Source organism: Cibotium barometz, chromosome 61, assembly GCF_041138505.1.
Source record: "Cibotium barometz isolate CiBa-2024 chromosome 61, ASM4113850v1, whole genome shotgun sequence".
Lineage (NCBI taxonomy): Eukaryota > Viridiplantae > Streptophyta > Polypodiopsida > Cyatheales > Cibotiaceae > Cibotium > Cibotium barometz.
The window spans coordinates 23384269-23410572 of record NC_141106.1 but is presented as its reverse complement, the minus strand read 5'-3'; the positions used below and the strand labels follow the sequence as shown (position 1 = coordinate 23410572).

Here is a 26304-nt window from a genome sequence, read left to right as displayed (position 1 = left end):
GGAATCAATGAGATGATGGCTAGTAGATGTCATGGATGAGTCATAGAAAAACTATCAAGGCCTATGTGAACACCACTATGATAGCAACATGTGTAAGAATGTAAGACACATGTCCTCTCCAAGGACCCAATCCTATCACACCACAACTCATAGACTACTCTCCCATGAATGAAAATCATGATCATCATCTGCCACAGACATCAACAACACTAATATCATCATCTGCCTTATAGCCACAGACATCAACAACACTAATATCATAACCATGCATCATCTAACCATCCCGACACTGATTATAAGTCATGCCCGTGGTGAATACATGTGGCAACCTCACCCACATCCTGCATAAAAATCCTTGGTCCTTGTTGCCAAATTTCCCATCATGAATCCCTGATGATGAAAATCAATGGATGTGAAAAAAAAAATCTCAATATCAATGCCGTGTGAAAAATGTCCATAAAACTCAAGCTCTATGTGAACACACCTCAAGCTAAAGTATGGGTGTGTAAAATGTAGGATGGAAAATGGCCACAAGTGAAATGGAGGATGGAAGATGGCCACAAGTTCGGAGGTGCGTGTACACGAGTGAATGTGGGGGAGAATATGCACGCACCAAGTGCATGCATGTGAATGAATGTGCATGTCGTGGGGTGTAAATGTGGACACACATCCGCGTGTATAGTGAGTGTAGTGCATGTGTACACGTGGTCCACATGCACGTGCATGTATAAATGTGAAGTGTGCACATGTGCGAGGAGGTGGTTGCATATGCGTGTGGGCATGAAGTACATGTGTGGATGTGTGTGTACACATCATGCAAGTGGGAATACGAGTGCGTGCGAGGTGGTGCAAGTGTGGTATGCACATGTGGATGCAAGGGTGTGTGCACATGAGCGTGTGTAAAGGTGTGTGCACGTGCGAATGTGTAAGTGTAATGGTGTGGGATGCATGTCCATGGGTGTAAGTGTGCGTATACGACGTGTGTGTGTGTGTGTGTGTAAATGCAAATCGAGAGTGGGTATATGTGTAAGAGTGTGAGCTCGTGCGAGTGAAAGTGGGTGCCCAAGGTGCAAATGGGTAAAGGTGTGCACACATGCAGGCATGCGATTTTGGGTGTGTGCATGGGCACATGAGTGTGCATGCACTAGTTGATGTGCACGCATGGTTTTAAGTGAATGTACGTGCAATGTAGGTGCAAAAGGGTGCGCACACGTGTGCGCGTGTGCAAATGTGAAGGGGTGGGGTGTACATGCAAGATGTAATGGGGTGGGTGCACATGCAAGGTGTCTAAATGTGCACTCATGGGGGTGCAAGTTTGTGTGTGTGCACACATGTATGTGTATACACACATTTGTGCAAGGTGCAAAGGTGCATGAACATGTGGATGCACGAGGGCCATGGGCATAGTGCATGTGCGGTGTAAGTGGGTGGAGTGCACGTGAAAACGTGCGAATGAATGAACATGCACACATGGAGTGTGGTGCACATATGTATGTGCATGTGCACAAGAGGTGCGAGGTGTGGGTGCACATGGGGACGCAAGTAATGCAAATGTCTAAATATGTGTGGGTGCACATGGGGACACAAGTAATGCAAATGTCTAAATATGTGTGCATACGTGCATGTGCAATGGGTGCGCATCCGTGTTTTTAGCTATTTTTTTATGATTCGTTATATATGTTAGAGGCTTCCTGTGTGCGCACTCAGGAGGCAAGGATAGAGAATTTTTTACCATATACCCCTTGAGTTTCTTCGAAAGATTTTCCCAGTCGATGGGTTTCTTCTCTTTGGAAAGAGTTGGTTTGAATGAGAGATCTCCCATCGTCTTCGCATGAGGGAGGCAGCTTTAGAGCTATCGTCTAAACTACTTTCAATGGTCACGATAACATAGCCCTTGACAACTAATCGCATGTTGCATTTTTGCATGCTCTTTGAGATCTTCTTCTTCTTCTCTTCCTAGACCTCTAGTTCTCATTAAGTAGCCTTTTTAGGGGCTGCAACATTTGGGGCTTGTGCCTCTAGCTCTAGCTACTTGCTTTGAAGTTGAAGCCTGGGCTTTTTGCATATTGGTAGCCTATATAAGCCCATGTAACACTCACATTTGGTAATGAAGCAATGCAATGATTCCTCATACTATGAATGACTCAAATCTCTTCCCACCTTGATTTCCTTCACGGTATCAGAGCCAATTACGTTCCCAAGTCCCTCATTAAGTTAATTTAATAGTTACTTAGCATATTTATTAAGTTATTAATCACCCACTATTAGTGGAGGCAAAATAGTTACTTAGCATATTTATTAAGTTATTAATCACCCACTATTAGTGGAGGCAAAATAGGCTTTTCCAAAATAGCACGGGCTTCCACCGCCTTCTACATGCACCATCTTGGCACGATTTCTTCACAAGTAACCTTCCTCTACTGAGGGCACAGGTCTCCATCACATCAATTGTTTGATTTTGCCCCTGTTCGACCCGCACGACTGTTTTTTCTAAATTGTCATTGTTTCTCAGTAGGCGGCTGCTCTGCAGAGCTTTGTCCTCTCCCCACAAAAGCTATTGGTTCAATTCCTCTAAGCTATAAGTGCACCCCAAGGTGCTCTACCTTCCCCTAAATGGTGTAGCCAATCTCCAATGCCAAGTCGATTTGTAGATGGAGATTGTGCTGCAGATTTTCTACATAAGCAATTTTTTAAATGCTTGGTGGTAATGATCTTGCTTAATCCTTTTTTAATGATTATAATAATTTTATCTCATGCACTAAAAACTAATCCTCTACTTTGATTAAGCATTATCACATCTCATTATCCACATAGATGATATATGTGTATGTGGTTATGAAGCTTGAATGCCACCACTTTTAAAGGGATTATAGACACTGTCCCTGAGTCTATCTTCTCAGTGGGGTAAGACCTCCCTATCCATGGCATCCACATCTATTATGGCGTCTAATTCTAAGTGTCTAAATAAGTTCAATGTCATCTCCACCAACAACAAGAAGAAATGTGCAACATGTGGGAGGACTAATCACCAAACAAAGGATTGCTTCACCAACAACCCTTGTGTGCACTATGGAAAGACAAATCACCCATCACAAAGGTGAAATCTCAAGGACAAGAAGAAAGAGAAGGTCAACACTGTCAAAGAAAATCACTTTGTAGAAGTCTCCGGTTTTGTTGGACCTGAAGATGATGATGATTCCTATGCTTTGTAAAAAGGTTGCCATTGTCCACTCTTGTATGGTCAACAAGCCTTAGTTGTTTTCTTTCCCTTATTGTTTGTAAAGAGTACTCAAACCTTGTTATTGTATGGTTGAGACTCTAATGTATCAAGGGGGAGTGTTGTTAGGCTCAAAACTTTTACTAGAGTGTAAGGGGGGTGTTAGAAATATAAGCCCAACTTGACCCTTAGCCATAAATCAAATTTGCATAGGATAAAATGTTGGCCTAAGCTAAAATAAAAGTGTGTAACATCACTCCACATTTCCATCCACATGTCAAGGGGCATCCCTACATCAAAGGAGTCGTGGAGCATCTTTAGGAGAAGCATCTAGCTCATCTACATCATCAATGATGTCATCCAGGATTGGATCCAAAGGTTATATAAGCCCATGTAGCACTCACATTTGGTAATGAAGCAACGCAATGATTTCTCATATTATGAATGACTCAAATCTCTTCCCACCTTGATTTCCTTCACTTGGGACAATCCTTGTTAGCATCATCAAATCCACACTTGTAACATGTGCCCCATATGGAATGACATTGGGGTTTAGCACTAGATTCAAGAATGGAGTTGGGACCCTAGGTGTGGTGGTTCTATGAGGACACTCGGCAACACGTTGTGAAGCCTTACAATGGAAACATTGTATCAATGCCCTACATGCCATATTGTTGAGGTCTCTCGCTCTTTGTTACACCATGGCTTCGAGTGGAGAGGTATAGTCTATGGATGTAGGTTGCTCTAGAAATCCATATAAATCATATTGCTCATATGACTCATAGCTCTCATGTTCTAGAATCTCTATCTAGAACCATTGGCAATGTCATTGAGTACTATTGTACTAGTTCGATTCTAGGAGGAGCTAGTTGTTAATGTGGTAATACCGAAGGTGGGTAGCGCATTGGGTGGTGATCCGTACATACCTCTTGATATAGAGTTCTCATGAATGGGCACTAGATTACGCACCATTTGAGAAGAGTTTATTATGTGCGATAGGACTAGTGGTTGCTTTAGCATCGGTGGGAGCATAGGTTGTGGTGCCAAGTTTCCCTAGTACTAATGAGATCTATCATTAGTTTCCATGGTGGTGGTAATGAGCACAAAACTATTACCATCTAGATTTTGCATCAGACACTTTGTAATTGTAAGATTTCAGTAGTAAATTGCGTACGAAACCATATCTCTTCCTGGAAAGCATAGGTGTTCGTGCCCTGCTTGAGGTGCTGGTTGGGGCTAGCCTTGAGCTTACTGTTGGAGCTGGCCCTACCACATGCTAGCCTATATGGTTGTGTAGATTCTCTGCCAACTCGAACATGCTTATGTCCTTAACTAGGACTCTAGCTAGTGCTGGTTAGGCACCCTTGGCCGATGAAACTTTGGATTAAGTGTCCCCTATCTCCTTATTTGGGTCGATGACTTCTACACCCTTGTCCTGTGGAGATTGTCTATTAGGTTTTCCTTGTAGCAGCACCACTCAAATGTAGTGCCTGGACTTGTAGAGATAGTCGTGCAGCCTCTTGCTCTTATAAACGATCATAAATCAATCGATGAGTGATAGGTCATCCAAACTTTTATAAGCACGGTGCTACATCTCATATGAAGAAACTTAGTTCTAGCAATGTAATCCCGCATCGTTTCTCCTACCTCTTGCTTGAGGTTGTATCTAGTAATATAATCCTGCATCATTTCTCTCTCCTCCTAGTTGAGGTTGTACATCTATGTGATTGGGCTGCTCCATCTAGCTCCACTGGGCAAGAATCCCACAATGAAGGTGTGTCTCAAGACCTAGTGGGTATAGTGACCTAAGACAGTAGGCTACTTTTCCTTTTGAAGTGGGTATAGTGACCTAAGACTAGCCTACTTTTCCTTTAAGACAAAGTCCGAAAGCACAGATCTTCGTGGGATCATCAATTTGTCCCATGGATTGATTGAACTTCTCTAGGTCTTGAATGAGATCTTCAATTCCATCGAGTTTTATCATCATCCTTGAGATATGGATTGGCTTTGTTTTTCCCAACTTTAAGCCTCTAGGAATTATGTTTGTGGCAACCCCCCTTCCCATTTCAAACGTCATCCTAAGCATATCTTCTATATATTCGCGTGCCGTGGAACATAAGGGAGCAGTTACACGAAACCCTCTATTTCAAGGATTAGTATTATGTTTGTGGCAAACTCCCTTCCTATTTCAAACACCATCATAAGTATATCTTTTACATATTCACGTGGCGGTGGACCGTAAGGGAGTTGTTACATGAAACCATGTATTTCAAGGATTGGGATCTCTTGCCCTAAGGGGTTGGACTGCATGGTTTGAATTGAAAATTATCCTCCACCAACCTCTGCAGACTCCTCATGGCTGCAAACAGTTCTATGAATGCCCTTGTGGATCCTCATGTTCCTAGTTCCTTATTCAAATAGAAAACTAGAACTTAGTTCCATGGTAAAGGCACTTCTAAAACAAACTCATGTGGAGAGCTAGACCCCTGCTTACGCTATGTGTACTTGTTGTTGGATGTATTGTGGAACATTGATTGTATTGTCATTTCCAACAGTTAGTCCACATCGGATTCGCATCCAAAACTCCTTGTGTTTTTTATATAGGTCTAAAAAATGGTTTCAGACAAGTTTTTTCACCATTGGTAGGGTCAGGTGTCCAAGTTCACGTCTCTAGGCTTACATATGCAGCCTCACGTATACATACTCACGTCTATAGGTTCACATGTTTAAAGGAATGCAATCTAAGCTTCTTGGGCTCCAATTTCATGCAAATCACTAAAGAATCAAGGTTTTGCCCTACCAATAGATGAAAATAGAATGTCCTAATGCAAAATAAACTTCAAATCAAAATCACACACAAACACATATCTAAAGGCTATGTTTTTGAGAGAATGACCTCCTAATCAACACTAGGCAATATTTGATGATCCCAATAGCTTGGAATGGATGAAAATAGGGAGCTAAGCCCTAGGCTAGTCCCCGACAACGGCGCCAAATATGTTTAAGTCAAGAGCTTACTGGAGCATTGTCAAAGCATGTATCATTGGACCTTCGAGCCGCAAACGTAACCTCCCATTGGGGGTGCGCTAGCTCTGTTGTATGACACTAGAATGTTCCTTGCCAAAGGAGAGAGCTCTCAATGCCTAGATGGAGGTAAGAAGAGATGGTCCTTCACGATGGTTCTCTCTTGCAAATTGCACGAAGAAAAAAGAAGCTAATATAATCAATCTATCCAGCATGCATCCATCAAATAAGCAAGATTCAATAGCATGTAAGCAAGAAGAGGGAAGAAGGAGAGCCCACCAAAAACTATTCCAAAGGGAATAATTGTGTATTTCTTGTTGTCAAAAATGACTTGTATATAAATGACTACCGTAAAAGGCCAAACTTAAAAACGGTACGATCTCTATTACTAGTCTCAAGCAACTATGTACACCACGTACATAGACCTTAAAGGCCTCTTTCATTGTGCACCACCCACAAGACATTCAAACCAGCTCTACGAAGACCTCAAGACCTCTTTCATATAAAAGAATGGTAAACTTAAGCACTCTCCAAGCAACATCTAGCTCTTGGCTTTACAATCATTGAAAGTTACTTTGTGATGTGGAGCAATGACGTCTAGTAGTGAGTAGAAGCTAACGGCCACCCATTGCAAGTAGTCAATGCAATGGTAAACACACTAGCTAGTTTCCTTATCCTACAAGTTACAGAAGCTCATACAAGCGTAGACCGAGAATGGTAAGCGTCGACCCAATTTCAACAACAAAAATATCAATAGGTCATTCGATACTTCACTAAGGTCCCTTGATATCGATAAATTTTATATAAAATGTTCATGACTTGCAAGATCTCATTTGAGAAATGATGTAAGCGTACACCCAGTTTCAACAACAAAAATATCAACAGGCCCTTAGATACTTCACTAAGGCCCCTCGATATCAACAAAATTTATATAAAATGTTCATGACTTGCAAGATCTCATTTGAGAAATGGACACAACCTCTTTTGATCAAAATCTCGCATCGTGGTTGTACCATAATGTGCATTGACGTGCAAAGCCCTTAAGGTTTTATCACAGACAAATAAGCTATGTGAAGACATGGCTCCTAACTCGTGACCAATTGTCTGAAGTGCCCCAAATTGGTGAGGGTGGCTTGTGCCTTAAAATGTCTGCAGGGTCATGGTGTGATGTTCAAAGGTTTTGTTCAAAGATGTAGGGCCATGGTGTGATGTTCAAAGGTTTTGTTCAAAGATGTAGGGCCATGGTGTGATGTTTAGTGTGAAAGGTCACGTGACTGAAAGATTCATGGAGGTGATTGAAAGAATCACGGGGATTTGATCGAGATACTCAAGAAGATGATTGTGGATCGTGTGAAAGATATCTTGAAATATCCCAACGCTTGTTTAAGTGTGAGATTTACAATGAAATAGAGATTTCATTTATGCTTAATTTGGGACTCTTTCAACCTTGTAGTAGCCTTAATTTGTGTGCTTAACCAAGCATGGGTATAAACCTCCTTAGAACTGCATTGTCAGGCTGGGCGCATCAAAATCTAAATGAAGGGACGTCACTTATCTCCAAACTGAACCCTAAGCACTGTGATAAACCTTCTTGCCTATCTATCAAATGCTTGTATGCCAAGAAGAGTGATGCATAGACTGGCAACTCCCAAGTCCGTCATTTACAAGATGAACACAAACTAGAAGTGTCGCACCTTAAATTTTGATAAAAACAGGCTCAGCTTTCTATAATGTCTGCACCTGTGCATTCCAGGCACTTACAGAATAGATATACAAACCAAAAAAGGAAAATTTGAAGCCGTTTCAGCAGCAAATTATTAGAAATAAATAATAATGATGTCCGCTTATATGGTAGACATTAATGATGGGACTCTTTTGTATCTGTACAACATAACTGACTGCACAATCAGCATTAACTCTTACTAAATTACACCAAATACAAAAACCGGTAAGAATAAAGTCTGGCATGTTGCCGGAGCACCTCGACAAGAGCTCATTCAAGACTTAAACCTCTGCGTCTATTTCAACCAAAGCCTTTTCTTTGCTCGTTTTCGATCAATAGCCTGCAATAAACCTCTGAAAATAGCATCACCCAAGATTGGAAAACACTTCAATGACTACCAAATTGATTATAGAATCAGAGTACGTATTATAGAGCCGAGTTACAGAGGCTAAAATAAATTTTCTGCCTCTTATTATCACGCATAAATGGCATAGCACACTCAGAGAAACTAGCAATGGTTCAAACTTAAAGAAGAAAGGGTTAAGTGTACATGCTCTGTCGAAATGCTAGAAAAACCATGGGCTAGAAGAAGAGAACAGCATCTGTAACCGACTGCATAAGCTACCTGAGCCTGCTCCTGCATGCATTCTCACTCTTCCCAGTTCCCTCTCTGCTTTATCACCACCCTCTTCTCACCCCTTCATCTTGCCATGTTGTCTGGAGAATCATCTAGACATGTATCGATCTTAAATATGTTTCATCATTACACTCTAGTTACCATGGTATGTACAAATATACACCATATCAAGGCTGCAGGCATGCCTTTATCAATGTCACACAGACCTGGACTTATATCCCTCAGTCCCTTGAACATAGAGGATGGATGATGCAGAGGAATACTTACACCACCTACTTGAACCTCTAGTGGCTAAGACAAGGCAAGGCAGCCCATGGAAGAACACATGAAACCTTCTTTAAGAACCTCCTGCCATAATTGTCAAGTTGAACCATAATTCCCAATCTTCTGAAAGGCAGAAGCACCAAGGCAGATGACTATGGGTGCCTTGACTGAGCACAAAACCTTTTTTTCTGAGAAATAGATTCTCCTATTAGTTAATGAAAAAACAGCCACAATGGACTAAATACAACCATAAAAGGCTAGATACCACCTCGCCTTGTGTAGAGGGCAGGGGTTAAATAATCAAAAGGGTGGAGAAAGATGCACTTCCCCTCCGGCTGGCCGCTCTATGAGGAGAAGGCTATCTAATACAGGAAGCCTCAAGAAAGCTTCCCAACACTTCCACAAGCCATCAGAGCCACCTTGCAACTTCCCCCAGAGTGTGGGTACCCTCGATGGCTTCACTACACCTAGCCCGCCTTATGTGCCAGGCTGCAATACTACTGCAATCTCCCATCTCTGACATGAGCCCAGTCTCCAGTGGACTGTAGATGGGGCTGGGACTGGTACTGCCGAAATGCGGAGGTGAGAGACCTGAAGGGCTAGCCCCCCACCATCCTCCTCATAAGCCCTAACCACCTCAGCCTCTGTGGCCCAAGCGACGGTGCCCCAAGTAATAATCCGGATCAAGGCCCTATCCATCGTGAAGATGCGGAGAATCCGCTGCCAAACCAACTGAGCCTTCGGGCAATCCCAAAGACAATGTCGTTGAGACTCCCGAGGGTGACCGCACCTCGTGCAAGCTGCTGGCCAACCACGTACCCACCACCAAGCTCCTATGTACCATCAGCCAAAGAAAGAGGGTGATCTTTCGAGGCCAAAAACTGTCCCAGAGCCTCTTCCAAAAGTCTGAGAGGAAGCATTGTGAGAGGCCCTGTGACTGCCAATGTGTTGCTGCTGTCAGGGTACCATCAATCTCTGGCATTTGGATCCTGCGGCCTAGCCGCACTGTATATGCAAAGAAGGGGGCATCCAGAGTCTCCTCCCGATCAACGGGGTCATGCCAAGTCCACTTGTCTGGGTCCCACTGCAGGCGCGTGAGAGGCCAGCACTCCCATATCCATAGCCACCAGAATCTCTCCCTGGCCACCTTGGCCACTGGTGGATCTATGTGCCACTCTCATGCCTGAAATCCAATCACCCTCACCCTCTGTAAGGTGCAGCCCCTGAAATCCTCTAAGGGGAGCTCGGATCTCTCTAATCTGCCATGGAATCCAATAGAAAAAGTGAGAAAACCACTGCCCTCATCCACTCCGTGGACTGCCACAAGAATATCATGCTTGGTAAACACGCCTAACCACATTGGGGGAGTCGGGTCTCGAATAGGAGTCAGCCACTCTTGAGAAATAGTTGAGTCGATATCGATGCTGAGCCCGTCTCTACTCTTGATCCCTGTCAGGCCTCTCTCCTACACCTCCAAGGGTAATTGCCTGTGTGCGATCCAATCTCCAAGGGACCTGGCAGGCCCTATGCTCAATGCACCCCATGATACATGAGGTCCGGTCCCCAACATGTGGCCACCGGATAAACGCGTCAAGGGATTCCATACCAATGGCTGTCGAAGCTGCTCCTCTAAGGCTACCGGAGCTATTTGCCTAAGGGCCGGCCTGACGAGATCCCAAGCTCAAAGTAAACTGGCTGCAAATCTGTCCTCAAAAGCTGGGCTAAAACCACAGGCCCGCATCTTTGTGAAGATCCATCTGGTACTCTCCGGCCAAGGGCCCCCTAGACTCGGAGTGCAAGCTGAAATCCGGGCCAAGAGGAAGTCCTTCGAAGGCTCACCACTAGGAAGGAGTCCTCTAACAATCAGCTTGCCACGGCTCTAAATAGCAGGGTTGATGATGCCTAGCCCCTCTCTACGTCGTGGCTGGATGATCACTCTCCATGCCACCTTGGCCTTGGCAAGCCTCCCGTCTCACTGCTGGTCCATAAGAAGTTCAAGATCAACCGTTGTACCTGGCCAATACATGCTCAAGAGAAGGCCCAACACGAAGTGATGTACCACATGGTGGCAAGAAGAACCTGGTTCGCCACCACCACTCTACCAGCTAGTGACACACTCGCAGAACTCCAGTATAGAAGCTTCTTCCGAATACTCAGAAGAATAGGAGTGAGCTACTGCTCAAGAGAGAGATCAATGCCCACCTGGCATCCAAGATAGCGAACTAGAGTACCCCTCCGGATCCACTGGAAAGCCTCAACTGGGCGCCAAGTCGGGGCGGGTGCAGAGCCTATCTACAAACCACACAACTTGTGCCAGTTGATATGTGCTCCTGATGCATGACAAAAGATCTCAATCGCCTCTGCGAATCTCTACATCTCTGAAAGGTAAGCTGCTGTGTCATCTACAAACTTTTGAGTCAAGCAGCTCCTCCTGAGTGCGAAGGGGGAGACGCAATCCCTAAAGCCCGGTCTCCTGGGCTACGAGAAAACTACTATGGCCTCGGCGACAAATAGGAAGAGGTAAGGTGCCAACGGACAGCCCTGCTGTACCAAGCGGGAAAAGGAAAATCTGTCGCCACAGGCTCCGTGAATAAAAACATGGTTGTGCGAGGCTGAGTAAAGTCCTGAAACCCCACGAATCCACTCCACAGGGAATCCCATCCGGCTCATTGTGCCCTCCAAAAAGCTCCAATCCACCCTATCATAAGCTTTCTCAAAGTCGAGAAGTAGCACTATGAGGTCTTGCATCCGCATCCTAGCCAAAGCATTTGCCTCCCAGAAGGTGAAGATGTCCGGAATGCTCCGATCCTGAACAAAACCTGTCTACGTGTCATGGATCAAGTCAGGGAGGAAAGGCTAAAGTCTCCAACTAATGGCCTTGGCCAAGATTTTGTAGGTAGCCCCTAGAAGGATGATGGGTCTCCACTACCAGATCTCCAACCTCCTTAGGAATCAAGTGTATCAGACCCTCTGAAAGCCTCTCAGGCATGGCTCCTGTGATCATAATCTCATTGAAGGCTACTCGAAGACCTCCGTCCATGAGATCCCAATGTCAAAGGAAGAAAGAAACTAGAAGCCTGTCCACCCCCAGGGATTTTCCCCTAGGAAGAGCCGTCAATGTCTCTACGAGCTCCTCTGCAATGAAGGGAGTCAATACGAAGGACCGAAGAGCAAGCAAAACCACCTCTCTCGTGTGCCGCTAGACCCTCTCGTGCGCATCCACCACCTATAGGGACAATGGGGCACCCGTGAGGAGAGATCAGAAAAAATCAATGGGGATGGCTCTCATCGCGAGGGTCAGAAACAATGTCTCCATCCTATCCACACAACCTGTGAATACCATCTCTCCTCTTGTGGGGCCTACTGTCTCAAAGAAGTCTCCCGTAACTCTATCGCCAACTTGCATCCAAAAGGAAGCTTTGGCATGGTATCTATACTCCACCCTCCTCTCCTCGATTGATCTGATCTCCGTACGGGCAGCAGCAAGTTGACTCTCAATCCAAGGGCTATCAAGGGAACTCTCCTGAAGCCACTGAAGAGAAGCAAGACCTCTCCTCAAACTCCTCTCGTGCTTACAGAATCCCTCCAATCTACTCTGAGCTACCTCCTCCAAAAAACTGTTGATCTCACTTAGGCCCACATCCAAGGTGCACACAGAAGAGCATGAAATAAAATCCAATCCCGCCCAAATTTGCTCTATCCTGCTGCATATCTTGAGGTCTTGAATAAGGCTATCCGGAATCCTAGAGCTCGCATGCATGTCTTGCCTCCAGGAGTCCTCTAAAGTCAGAATAACCGGAGACTGGAGTGTGATCCGAAAAGTAGTGCCCGGCAAGATGCCGATCATGCCCCCACGGCCGCAAGCCCACTCATTCACATAAAATCTGTCAAGTCGAGAGAGGTTGGGGCCGGTGCTCCTCTGATCAGACCGCGGGAAGCACAAGTTCCCGAGCTTGCGCCCAAACTCTAGAATGCCAATAATCCTGTCCCATGAGTGCCAAGATCAACTCCTCCCATGCAAAGTACTCTGTGCCTGAGACTGTGGTTATGCCTCCTTTGAGTCTGTCCTCTACTGCCTCTATCATGTTGAAGTCTCCCCCCATGCACTAGAAGTCAGCCTGTCCAAAATATGACACTACCTGTTGCGGCGTTCAAGGCATAGACATTAAGGAAGCCCACACAATCCTTTCCAATTGCAACGTTGACCCACTGTGCTCGCCCAGAGACTGATACATGAGCCTGTCACTGCCAGTAAGAGCTCCTCACTGACAAAGATGCAAACTCCTCCTGCGTCTCCGAGGGCCCAAAAGAGGGACCAAAAGGTGTGGCTCTTACTTGGTAAAATCTTCCCGCAACAGCCGTTACGCCCCTCAGAGAGATGGTGCTCTTGGAGGAAGAGAATGTCAATGGATCCCCCAATTCTAGCTCTGTGAAGCTCGCCTCCGAGGACGCCTCGTCTCTGAAAGCACTGAGGCCCCCCCTAAACCTTGAATGTTCCATGAGGCTATCCGCATATCAATCTCTGTGGAAAGTGGAACTATCGGAACTGTCCTCCACTCCAAGAGTCTTGGGCGTGGGTTTAGATGGGAAATAATCCCTATTAGTCCTGGGACGTAGGCACGCCAAGTGGGCACACTAAAAGCAATCTAAAGATTCATGGGTCACACCATAGGATATTGTAGACGCTTCATATTCATGTATGCGAGAATAGCTAGACTGCTATATGCTCTATTGGTGTGTTTTGTGAGGATTGAGGAATGCAAAGAGTCATTCCATAAGCTTAGGGAGGCCTTGATAATAGCTCTGGTTCTTAGAGCACCAAGGTGAGATGTAATCTTCCATGTATGCATAGATGTATCAGCTTATGCTATAGGATACATTTTAGCTCAACCTAGTGAAAATAACATCGACTTTTCTTAGAGCACCAAGGTGGGATGTAATCTTCCATGTATACATAGATGCATCAACTTATGCTATAGGATACATTTTAGCTCAACCTAGTGAAAATAACATGGACTTTTCTATTAGTTACGCGCCAGTAGTAGACAACTCAACTATTTTAAGAAGAATTATACAGCCACAAAGAGGGAAGGCTTAGCAATGGTTTATATAATTAAGAAGTTTCACCCATTATCTTTTGACGAATAAATTTATATTTTTTGTAAACCATCAAGCTTTGCTTTACCTTGTGAACAACCATGCACCACAGGGCAAATTACTCGATGGTTTTTCGTCTTCTTGGGTTCAATTTCACAGTGTCAGTTCACAAAGAAACGTTGCATGTCAGAGCTGATCACCTATCTAAAATTTCCAATGGAGAGGGACCAACAAAGATCGAGGACGATCTTCTAGATGTGTCTCTATTTCAAATACGCTAAGTGCTAAGGTGGAGTTATGAAATTGTTGAGTATTTGAGTAATGGACTTCCCTTAGATGAGACCATGTCCTTAAGAAGAAAGCATCATTTAGTGAAAGCAGCAGCCTCATACACCCTCATTCCATAGACGAAAGAAAGATGATGTCTTAAGAGTCTGTGTATGCGAGGATGAGCATGCTGATGTTCCAGAACAAGCTTATGCAACAGTCACCAGAGGATACTTTGAAGAAGACATCACAGCTAAAAAAGTCTTACATGTACGACTATGAGGGGGTTGACACTCTTTGTGATGCAATAGAATATATCAAAACATTATAATGAGTGCTAAAGTGGTTCACCCATTATAATGTTTTAACAAATTCTATTGCATTACGAAGAGTGTCCGTCCCCTCATAGTTCCACATATAGGACTTTTCTAGCTGTGATGTCTCCTCCAAAGCATCCTCTGGTATAAGCTTGTTCTAAAACATCAACATGCTCATCTTCGCATACACACACTCTTGACACATCATCTTTCTCTCGTCTATAAGTTTGTCGTGAAATGAGGGTGTATGGGGTTACTGCTTTCACTAAATGATGCTTTCTCCTTAGGAACATGGTCTCATCTAAGAGAAGTCCATTACTCAAATACTCAACAGTTTCATAACTCCACCTTAACACTTAGCTTTTTGAAATAGAGACACATCTAGAAGATCATCCTCGATCTTTGTTGGTCCCTCTCCATTGGGAATTCCAGACAGGTAATCAACTCTAACATGCAACGTTTCTTTGTGAACTGACACCGTGAAATTAGACTCAAGAAGAAGTAATAACCATCGAGTTATTTGCCATGTGGTGCATGGTTGTTCACAAGATAAAGCAAAGCTTGATGATTTACAAAAAATATAAATTTATTCGCCAAAAAATAATAGGTGAAACTTCTTAATTACATAAACCATTGCTAAGTCTTTCCTCTCTGTGGTGGCTGTATAATTCTTCTTTGAATAGTTGAGTTGTCTACTAGTGGCGCGTAACTAATAGAAAAGTCTACGTTATTTTCACTATAGTTGATGCGTCTATGTATACATGGAAGATTACATCCCACCTTGGTGCTCTAAGAATCAGAGCTACTATCAAGGCCTCCTTAAGCTTATGGAATGAATCTTTGCATTTCTCAGTCCTCACAAAACATACCAATAGGACATATAGCAATCTAGCTATTCTCGCATATATGAATATGAAGCGTCTACAATATCCTATGGTGTGACCCATGAATCTTTAGATTACTTTGGGAAGAGAGGGGGCAGATGGGTGTGGGGAGGCACAGAGGAAGAAGAGGGGATCGGCCGATAGTGATCCCTCGGAGCCGGAGACTGCTAGGAGAGCCTCGTTGATAGTTCAGTAGAGCCAACTGGCCTCACTGGAAACTAAGAACCGGAGGAGGAATCACGGCAGGGAAGTGGCTGACAAATCGGAGGAGCCGGAGAGACTCCCTTCGTGGCTGGAGGGGGCTCATCGCCAACGGGTGGATGCTACGATAAATGCTAGAAAGGGTTCTCTGACACAACCGAATCCTCCTGTACTCTACCAACCTAGTGCACGTAGCTACGACGCTCAGCCCTGGTAGTCGGCTGGTAGCCCGGGCATGGGCTACCCGCAGGCATGGACCAACCGTCCGCCTCTCCAGCAACAAGGTCATCCCACGGTAGCCGGATCGTGATGCTCCACCGCTTGAGAGCGTGCGGTAATGTCTACCAAATCATCATCAGGCATGGGGGCATTGATTGTTGCCAATGCATCAGCATACATTATCTCTTGTACATAATCATGGATGCTCCTTCCTTTCCGTTTCACATTATGAATCTATTGTCTCAACTGAGACTTGCGAGCACTAGTGTCTGTATCAAACAGCTTTTGCCCCCTGATGAGAATCTGACCAGGAACCGGGAGGGGAGAGGGGGGGGGCCACTGGCAACGGTCTCCTTGACTAACGCCGAGGGCAAGCTCTAACGAGGTGGCCCATCTACCTGTAAATAAAACACTGGCCCAGAAGGCCTGAGTACTCTACTTGCTAGATGATGGGATCTCCCCGAAGACAAGGGATAGATATGACATGAGGCACCGTCTCCAATGAGGCAATATAGATGCGAAGGGATGGAATCCGGCTGCCCGTGCGAGAGACGAGACAACATTGGGGGTGGGGGGGGGGGTGTCCATCGCTCTCCCTATGGCTCCACCGATCACCAGGAGAAGAGAAAGGTGTTTCTTCTTAAGGCCTGGGAAGCAGGCTGTTAATGGAAAGCCTGATATGCCAGCCAAAGGATCAGACACGAGGTCAAAGCTGTGCTACCACCGTGCAAAGAAGGCCGGGACCGTACGCAGTGCAAGACGGCTCAGCTACATGACTCGATCTGACGCCGCTAGCGAGTCGAACTCCACCTAACAGTAGCTACGCCCCAGTGGATGAATGTCCACACACTAGCCTGCTACAGACAATCTTGCATACCAGAGTGGATGCCTCTAATGATGCAACAGTCGTAGCGAGAAGCTGAACATCCGCTTTAGAGAATGATAAAAAAGTAACGGCGGTCTCGATCGGGGTTGACAGAGTGACTGCCATGGAGTCTTCCTGAGGGTGAAGACGAGAAAAAAGCCGAGACTCGCCGATAGGAGAAAGCCCCTGGAACTGAGAAGACTGCCTGTCGATGACGGAGGAGGCAAAATGGAGGAGAGGCTACCAAGAAAGGGAGACACAGGAGGGGGGGGGGGGGGTCTCACAAGCAAAGAAAAGGAGAAGGGGAGGGAGCTGGGGCAAAACCAGGGGCGCAGCGAGGGAAGGAAGGGCCCAGGTGGGAGAGGAAAGAAGAGGGGGGAAAGGGGGGGCACGGGAACGGTGCTGAAAGAAGGAAGAGGGGGGGGGGGGGGGGGGCGAGGCCGTAGGAGGGTGCAATGGCGACGGCAGGCAGAAAGTGCAGAGGAGAGGAGGAACAGAACGCACTACAAGCTGGATTTTGCACAAAACCTTCCTACTCCTGTATTCCCCTAAGGTTGCAGGCTGGTACCCTCAATTGGCGAAATTGTTGAGAGAGAGAGGTGAGATTGCTTATGAATTAAAGCTAGCAGGACGATTCAGAAGAAAACTAGCCGATGCTTATAATCAGAGAGGAATTTTCCTTGTTGAACCTAGACTTCTACATGAACAAAAAAACATTTTAGATGTGACAACTTACAAGACATACCCAACATGCAGAATGCTTCGAATATCTGGTAAAATAGAAGGATAGGTGAAAGAAAAGTTCAACAGCAGAGAAGGTTTAAAAATATTTTCAATCTTGTTTGCAGGACGTAAACCATTGTTTTTTTTTGGCTTGCAGAGGAAGGGCAGGAAGAGTGTTACACAACTCGTATTTTGAGATTCTCCTTTCGCCTCTGTTATTGAGTATGTTCGTTTTGAAAAAGCAAGTAAATTTTCAAGGCTGATATTTAGAGTATATCAAGCTGCTCTGGCTGCTTTTACTTCTTGCTGAAGAATATGAAAAGTTACACAGGCAGACAAGCCTGACTATTCCAGTGTACTTACAAAAAGCAGAAGAGCTCAGAGTCCAACCCAACAACTTTACTGATAGAATGTCCTTGGCCTTATAGGGAATTCACACTGAAAGTGCAGGTCCTTCATCATTCACAAATCCCAAGTGGAGATTGAACTAATCTTGATCATGTGAACAAGTGAGCCACTACAAGGAAGTGGAGATGGTGGTATTGTGAAGCACTACTTGAAGTTTGAACTGCAAACCCCTTCTTCTGCGAGTAGGAAATCTTTGACAAGGGGCTCAGCAACAATCTTGGCATCCCTGTATCAATATATTAGCATCCAAAAAGTCTTGGAAAGTCTTCTTTCCCAGAGTTTATCAGCCTTTGCACAAGTCGTTCAGGGGAGAGCTTGGTTAAGGGAGCCAGCTAAAGAAACCAAACACAAGCATCAATGTCCTGCTGTCAAAAGCTCCTAAAGAGAGCCTCCCAAACAGCACCATCACAAGGAGATGGACAACGCAAAGCTTTCTAAGGCTGTGACAGAGTCGAATACCAAAAGCAGAAGCCTTCTCCAAAATCTAGGGAACTCCAATGCTGTTTTTCTACCTTGGGGTAATTTTTTGTCAAAGAACTTCGGGATTTGAGGATGAAACTTCCAAAAGAGAACGTGTCCATCAAACCCAGATGGAGAACATGAGACTTCACAGTACTTAGCTTATGACAATCAAATACCACTCGCAGAAGTCTTTTTCAATAGAGGGAGCTAAAAGGCTATTTGACGGTAAACTTTTGGCAAAGGACTTCGGGATTTGAGGCTTACAAATGCAATTAACACCAAAGATAGATGGAATGAGGCTATAGCTTATGACAATCAAACACCACTCGCAGAAGTCTTTTTCAATACAGGGAGCTAAAAGGCTATTTGACTGTAAACTTTTGGCAAAGGACTTCGGGATTTGAGGCTTACAAATGCAATTAACACCAAAGATAGATGGAACAATTGATTTCACAAGATTACAGAATTCTGCAGTTCATGTTCAAAGTTGTGACACTGATTACTTAGGTACCAACCTCATAAATGCTATGGTAGCATATCTTACTAATTCAGCCAGGTTTTCTTACCACTTTAACAAATTCTCGCATGGTCAAGACCAGCAAATCTCGCATCCTGTAAGAAAACAACCCCAAAGATAATTTTACCATGTGCATGGAGTTTCCAAAACATGAGCTATGTGCATAAGCAATCTGCGAGTGTCAATCCTAGATTTACCATATGGAAAAATTGTCAGTTTTTGCCTTTGTTTCTTCCAAAAGTCCTCGGATTCAGTGAAATGTAATGTTTCAAAGATTCAAATGCATAAACAACCAAACTTTGTGGATACTACCCTATGAACATAGCTCACTCTAGATTTACTGAGGTGGTTTCTTTTAAGTAGTAGGAATATAAAAAAATAGATTTACTTTGCCTTCTTCTTTATGTACATTTACAGCAGTAAATTGTTACTGTTACCTGTATATTTCTAGCAGTACAAACAAAACCTATTTACATGCACATACCGATTATTATCGCAATCTAACAAGTGTATGATGCCACCATTGCTGATGATTGCACACTGAGAATCCTTTCCAACTTTGATTTCCACCTGCCAAGTATTTTCAGAATGGGGAAAAAGTGAACATCTCCTTCAATATTTTGGCTACCTAAAATGGTAATAATAAGCATCATCTATTGAGGACTTGCTGCTGAAAAAGGGCAGTTTCAGGACAGAAATATTTACTGCCGCTTCTGATGCATATCTTTCGCTTGCTACAACCCTTTTTCCATTCAATCTCTTCAGCTCGTACATGGAGCGTTTCAATGTTAAAAGAGCAGACTCAAAAAAAACATCTTGAGAACTTTCGACCTGCAATCACAGCAATCATTCAAACAACCAAGCCAACATACAAAGAAAAATATTATAGAAGAGTTGATGTGTAGAAAACCAACCACAAGCTTGACTTCAAACATGGCTTGTCCACCCTCAAGATATTCGACTATTTGGTCCTTCATGTCCGGTTCTACAATCATTAATACAAGTTAGCCTTCTGGATTCAATTTGTATAGAAAGACCTTGTCATCTTATATTCCAAGTCTAACCTTTACAAAACAGCAAACATTGACTGGCAACTCTATTCACTTATCTGCTGGATTCTGTCTTGCAAATTTAAGTTAAACTGAACAAAATTATCATGCTTTGTACCCGAATAGTCTAAAGTTGGAGTTAGGCCCTCACCTAAGGTTATCCAATTTTGATTATTAACGAACACCTGAACCATCTCACCCTGTACAGAAAATTTGCAGCCAGTTATAGCTCCTCTTATACAAAAGATGCCAAGCCTTATAAGATAACAAAGTTCGATCTCCACAAGATGTCCCTATCTAAAAATGAACACCTCCAGGCCACATTTCAACCATCATATCTCCAATGCATATAAGCACTTGTCCTGCTCAGACATAACCATGAGCTTTCCTTCTATAATTGAGAATATTTTTTATTTAAGAGCCTCTTGGTTGGTGGATGATCTTTAACAACAGGTTTGAACACCTCTAAATATATAATTTGGAAGCAGTTACCAGTCCAATCACAAAAGTGTCATTTTCCCCATTTGACTTACTTTCCTGTTTCTATCATCCATAGGAGTGCACTCCAGTGACAGAAGTGTATCAATGTCATCAGCAGTGATTGTGTAATCGGGTTGTGCAGCTCCTGCCCAGAATGTCATCATTTTTCAAAACAAACAGTAACATATGATTTACAAAATATTTTGAATCAAATGAATCCAAATATCACCTGGTATATGGGAAAAACTCCCATGTCGATGATGCCGAACCCACTATTAGACCAAACCCAGAAAGAAGAAGCAAGAATGTCATAATTAAAATCCCAAAACTACGACCATCTTCCAAGAGAAAGTCATAAAAATAAAAAAAACAGAAATCATTTTCATTTCATTGAGTGTTAAGATATCAGCAAATTGAAGTATATTAAAAGCTGAGTCAAACCTGAAAATGACATAATGTTGTGCCGTTGATTGATATCCCACATGCAGTAATCTTGTTTCCAAGAACCGCATCACCATTGATACAAAGGCCCTCAATGTCAGGTAAAGGGTCTTCTTCTGCAATTAACACAAAGTTGAACATTAGGATAAACAATAAACTCTCTCTCTCTCTCTCTTCATTCGCTGCCCCACCTGCGCCTCTCTCTCTCTTCGGAACTGCGCCTCCTCTCTCTCCGCTTTCCCCACATGCCTGCTGCCCCACCTGCGCCTCTTTCTGACTCTTCGCTCTTCACTTCTCTCTCTTCGCTGCCCCACCTTTGCCTCTTTCTCTCTCTTCAAACCTGCACCTCCTCCTCTCTCTTCGCTGCCCCCTCTTCCCTTCTCTCTCTTCGCTGTCCAACCTGCACCTCCTCTCTCCTCCTCTTGTTGCCTGCACCTACCTCCCCACTTGCAGCTGGCCACCTATGGAGGCCACGAGCTGAGGACCAGAATCAGTACTAGAAAGGGGAACCCTTCAGTCCAACATGGACAGCTCGCTGGAAACAAGGACTAGAGGTGAGAAGGAGAGGAAATACAGCTCGATTTGGGCGAGCACACAGAAGATCAACGACCCCCATATCAAAACATGCCTGACCACCATGAGAGAAGTATGCAAAATGCAGGATACAAACATTGAGCACCTACAAAAGAAGCTCGGGGAGAACAAGGATAGTGATGACCTTATGTGTGGGTTGCGTGCCTCCATGCAAGAGGAGATGGATAGGTGAAAGGCAGACATGCAGGTACACATGGCAACTCAGCTCAGCAAGTTGCAGGAGCAAATGGTCCAAATGTTGGACACAAAAACCAGCCACCATGCCTCACTAATCACGGAGCAGGAGGCCCAAGTTGCCACCCTTAAAGTGGAAAATGAGACCTTGAGGGCATGTACTCAATTCGAAGGAGGAGAAATTCAGCCATCCCTCAATGATGAGCTGAATACACTGACAGAGCAAATGAAGACCATCCAAGAACAAGAGGAGAAGGCAAACGAGGCAACCACATGGGCCGAGATGATTAAGAAGACATGGAAACAAGTGGAAGAAGCGAGCAGCTGGATTGAGGTTGCCAAGAAGCAACGGAACCCACATTCATCACCAAACATCATCAATGACACACTCAAAGAGGAGAAAAGAAGGAAGATTAGGGCACTGAATGTGAGAGTGGTGGGATGGAAGGAAGGAGCCTCATTGAAAGAGGATGCCAAAGCACTATGCAGAAAGATGGAAATCTCTCATGCCCCCTTCATCGAGGCATCGAGGGTGGGCAAAGACACCACCAAGGAACGCGCACTCATCCTCAAGTTTGCGGGGTTGGAGGCAAGGGAAGCATTCCTTACCAAAAGGCAAGCACTAAAAGGAGAAAAGACTTTACCTCGAAGACGATCTCACACTAGCACAAGTGGCACACAGGAGGGAGTGCATGCCACACATCTTGGATGCACGGAAGGCAGGGAAATGGGCAATGTACAAAGATGGGAGGGTAATCATCACCAAGTGACATGCCCAATGATGGTGCGAGACCTATGAGACCAAGCTAGAGATTGCAGTTTGGAACTGCAATGGCGCCTTGGGGACAGATGCATGTCTATTCGAGGAGACATTTAGAGGGACAGACTTGGTCTTATACACAGAGACACATCGGTGCCAAGGGAGTCAGCTTCCAGAGGTGAGAGGATGCAGATGGGAGTCTATTCAACGCCCACAACCACGCCCAGCAGGGGGGTACCCGAGGGTCGGGAGGGGTGGCTTTACAATACAGGGAGGAGCTTCAGCATGTGATACAGGTGGTCGGACGGATGAGGCTGCACGATTTTTGTGGGTGAGGTTCCACACACAAAGGGCCCGGGACATCTACTTTGCAGTGTGCTACTTTGCACCCTCCACTTCTAAATATGCCACCCATGGAGAGTCCCCGTACCTGCCCCTTTATGATAACATTATGAAGTTTTCCAGTATAGGGGACATCCTCCTGGCTGGAGACTTCAATGCCCGCACTGCATGTGCACAGGTACCCTACTTTGAGACAGATGATCCCAAGTACTAGGAGATTGACACGATGGATACAGATCTGGAGCGAACATCACAGGATATAGCAACCCACACACAGACTATGGAGAGTATCTCTTAGCCCTCGACGAGGCTCATAGGCTAGCCATTTATAATGGCCTATCGAGTGTCACACCTCTTGGCCGAGCTCGTGCTGTGGTCCGGGTATGGTGGGTGGATCGGCCCTCCGAGTGCTCGTATGGAAGAAGTCGGTGACAGCTTCCTATGCTGATCCTCGAGCAAGTACAGCTAATCTGGATCTCAGTAAGGACTCCCTATGTCTGCGGAGCTCTAGAAGAAAAAGTCCCAGGCATCTCTGATCCGGGAAGTCCATGATCCTCGAAAGTGGTCCAAACCTAGCTCGGAAGAGGCAGTGGAACCTCCCCCTAATCTCATAGTATACAGGGCATTCGCATCTGTAATGATCCTTTGTCTCGGGCTCTGTGTGGCAGAGCTATCATATCCTGTCCTCTGGTGTGGCTGCCCTGGGCCCATATCTGGCAATCTCCACTCTTAGCTGGTGGGACGAGGTGCGGATCTGGCCGATCGCACATCTCACCGCAAAAGATTGGTGTGCGTCTATGTAGCGTGGGCGGATGATGAAACCATCCTCTGTCAGGCATAGGAGGTGATTTCTGTAGAAGGCCATCTTCGTCCCCAGTGGACGACTAGGTGAACTCCATGTCCTCTGAGTATCCAGTCTGGCAATGTCCTTGATAACCATGTTCTGCTCTGTGCGGCTGAGAGCAAATGACGGGGCCTCTGTGTTGTACTAGAATGGGGGGAGTGCCTCCATATGCATGCCGTGCATGCCAAACCAAGTGCCTACCTATGCATACCAGCACTCTGTATCTCCCTCGAATGTCAGCTCTCTCGAGGACTCCAAGGCTAGCCGGGGGTATCTATCTAGTGGAAGCTCCCATAGCCTGTGCCAGTACGTCACTGTCTGGAATTGAGCCTCTGTCACTATCGGTGCATCCCCCATCTCTACCCGCACAATCTCATGTGGCACTGATGGCTTACTCCTAATCATGTGCGGGATCATCGCCACTAAGGGCCTCTCCATCGGCTCCCACCCATCATATACCTGCTCTGTATCTATCTCGGCCAGCTCTCTTCTCTGTCTCCTCCTGTGGTATAAGCTGGGACTCCAGATGGGGGCACCATACAGTAGTGCAGGTGTAACTAGAGTATAAAATAGCCAAAGCTTCATCCTCGACTCCTGAAGCTGTATCTATCTATGAGCATAGCCTCTCTAGCGAGCCAAGGATTGCATATCCCCTTATCAATCTAGCTTCGGCCACCTTCCACATCGAGAACTGAGGTCCAACAAAAGTGATCCCAAGGTATACATATGAGGTAACATACTCCACAGGCTCTCCACTGTATGTAAATTGTTCTGCAGATCTACCTATTCGCTATGGGGAGGTGTTAAAGATCATGACCTTGGTCTTTCCAAGGTTCACAGTGATTTCCCAGTTCTCGCAAAAGGCCCGTAATTCATCCAAATGCCTCTACAACCCCTTTGGTGAATCAGAAATAAGAACAATTTCATCTGCATACAAGAGGATCAGTATCAAGACTCCTGCTAAATGTGCTCCTGGTCCTCCTTGTCTGTCTATGTAATCGGAGATCTCGTCAATGTATAGACTAAATAGAGAAGGAGACAAGGGGCAGCCCTACTTCACCCCGATAGTGCTCTGTAAGATCTCTCAGTCACCTCCTAGAGCCCATACTTTGCCTGTGGGTCATTTTATTCATGAAAAATTTACAAGTAAGGGATTTTTTAAATACCCCTTGAATGCACGTGCTACATAGGGTGGCACTCCCATGTCCTGTAGTCTCCTCATCAATCTGGCCCGTGGGACGATATCAAAAGCTTTGCGAAAATCCACAAAGCAACAGTATATCCGATGCCCGTGAGCTCTCTCCTCCTCAATGATCCCTCGTAGTGTAAAGATATGATCTAATGTGGAGTGCCCTCTCTTGAAGCCTACCTACCTCAGTGCTCCGAGTCTATGCTCCTTGGACCATCTACTAAGCTCATGCTCCAAAATCGAGCCATAAATCTTGGCCAAGGTGTGACCAATCATGATAGTCCTGTAGTTGCTAGGGTCCATGGGGTCACCTTCTTTAGGTAGAATAGTATTCGATGACCAGCTGGCGGGGAAGCCGTCACATAGAGCCCTGTTAAACATGTGAACCAGTGGGCTAGCGCATCCCTAGCATGAGAGAAATGCTCGGTGAGGAGTCCATCATGATCCTGTGCTCTCCCAATCCGCATCCTGTCAATAGCATCTCTCACCATGCTCAGGTGAAAGAAGGAAGAGTGTGGGGGACGAGGTTCAGGTGGATGGGGGAGAGGTGGCTGCTCGGGGACATGGTAGAGAGAGGTGGCATAGGTGTGCCAGGTGCCGGGTGAAGTAATCGGAGTCGGCAAGCGATGATCCTAGAAGATCCTCTAGGCCTCCTTACAGTCTCTCACAAGAAATAGCTGGTATAGCTCCTGCTCAAGCCTGGCTAGGTAGGCTCTCTTCTTCCTCCGTGTGAGACGTCAGAAGATCACTTGCGCCTACTGGTGAGTGGCGAATCCTAGCGCCACCTCCCGACATAGACGGGCTCGAGTATCACAACATTCCTCGTCATACCAACTATTCTGTGGGTCAGTCCCTCCTGGTGATGTAGGAGTGGCTTTGGAGTGCGAGAAGGCGGCTATAGCGGACGTAAGGAGGGTGGTTGCGAGTTGTGTGGTAAGCTCATCAAGTGGGATGTGGGGGTCAAGGTCGGAGAGGATGTGGTAGACGTGATCAGAATGGATGGAAGAGGTCTCACTAGTGAAGTAGTGTCGCGGGCGGTGATGGGGCAAAGCAGGTGGTTGGGTGGTGTATCGGCATGTAAGGGAGAAGGCCACATATGCATGGTCAGCTGCAACACCGATGGGGCGAGGCCAAATGGTAAATTCCGGGATGAGTGGGATAGAGAGTTATGCACAGCTCGACGCCCCAGACCCCATGGCCCTCGCCCACGGCCACGCCTCCATAGGAGGATCTGGGCCATCCTCGCAAGACCTTCTCGAGCAGGCTCACCATGTCATAGCGGCCCATGAGGGATCTATTAGGGTGATATGAGAGCTCTCTGCTCATGTACCTAGATCAGATTTTGTAGTTCTAGATTTTTGTTATCTTTCTTTATTACTATTTTGTACCCAGGATGATGTACCTCATGGATATGATGTAACCTTTTGGTCTCATAGGTTATTTTGGCCTTTTGAAGCTCTCTCTCTCTCTCTCTCTCTCTCTCTCTCTCTCTCTCTCTCTCTCTCAGGTTACAATACTTTTTTGCATAGAGAGAAGTTTCAAAGACCAGAGAAAGGCTACCACAGGTCTCAAGTTATGTGTAGAAATTAGTGTGTAGAGGGGAGAA

The 26304-nt window shown here is 45.4% G+C and overlaps 1 protein-coding gene across 5 annotated transcripts in view; it reads right to left on the bottom strand.

Annotated features, from left to right (window-relative positions):
* Positions 1 to 8042: 8042 nt before the first annotated feature.
* Positions 8043 to 26304, bottom strand: part of LOC147604688 (uncharacterized) — a 70513-nt gene continuing 52251 nt past the window's right edge. For 3 of the 5 annotated variants that reach the window (XM_086794525.1, XM_086794524.1, XM_086794528.1), the window contains exons 13-21: positions 20796 to 20911; positions 20584 to 20626; positions 20408 to 20499; positions 20026 to 20074; positions 19740 to 19810; positions 19531 to 19656; positions 19310 to 19395; positions 18875 to 18920; positions 8043 to 8304 (exon numbers count right to left, since the gene is read on the bottom strand). In XM_086794525.1, the coding sequence (XP_086650651.1) occupies positions 8260 to 8304; positions 18875 to 18920; positions 19310 to 19395; positions 19531 to 19656; positions 19740 to 19810; positions 20026 to 20074; positions 20408 to 20499; positions 20584 to 20626; positions 20796 to 20911 (674 nt within the window). In that variant the 3' untranslated portion in view covers positions 8043 to 8259. Of the gene's footprint in view, positions 8318 to 18874; positions 18921 to 19309; positions 19396 to 19530; positions 19657 to 19739; positions 19811 to 20025; positions 20075 to 20407; positions 20500 to 20583; positions 20627 to 20795; positions 20912 to 26304 lie in introns of all 5 variants that reach the window. The other 2 variants (XM_086794526.1, XM_086794527.1) reach the window with 1 other exon arrangement.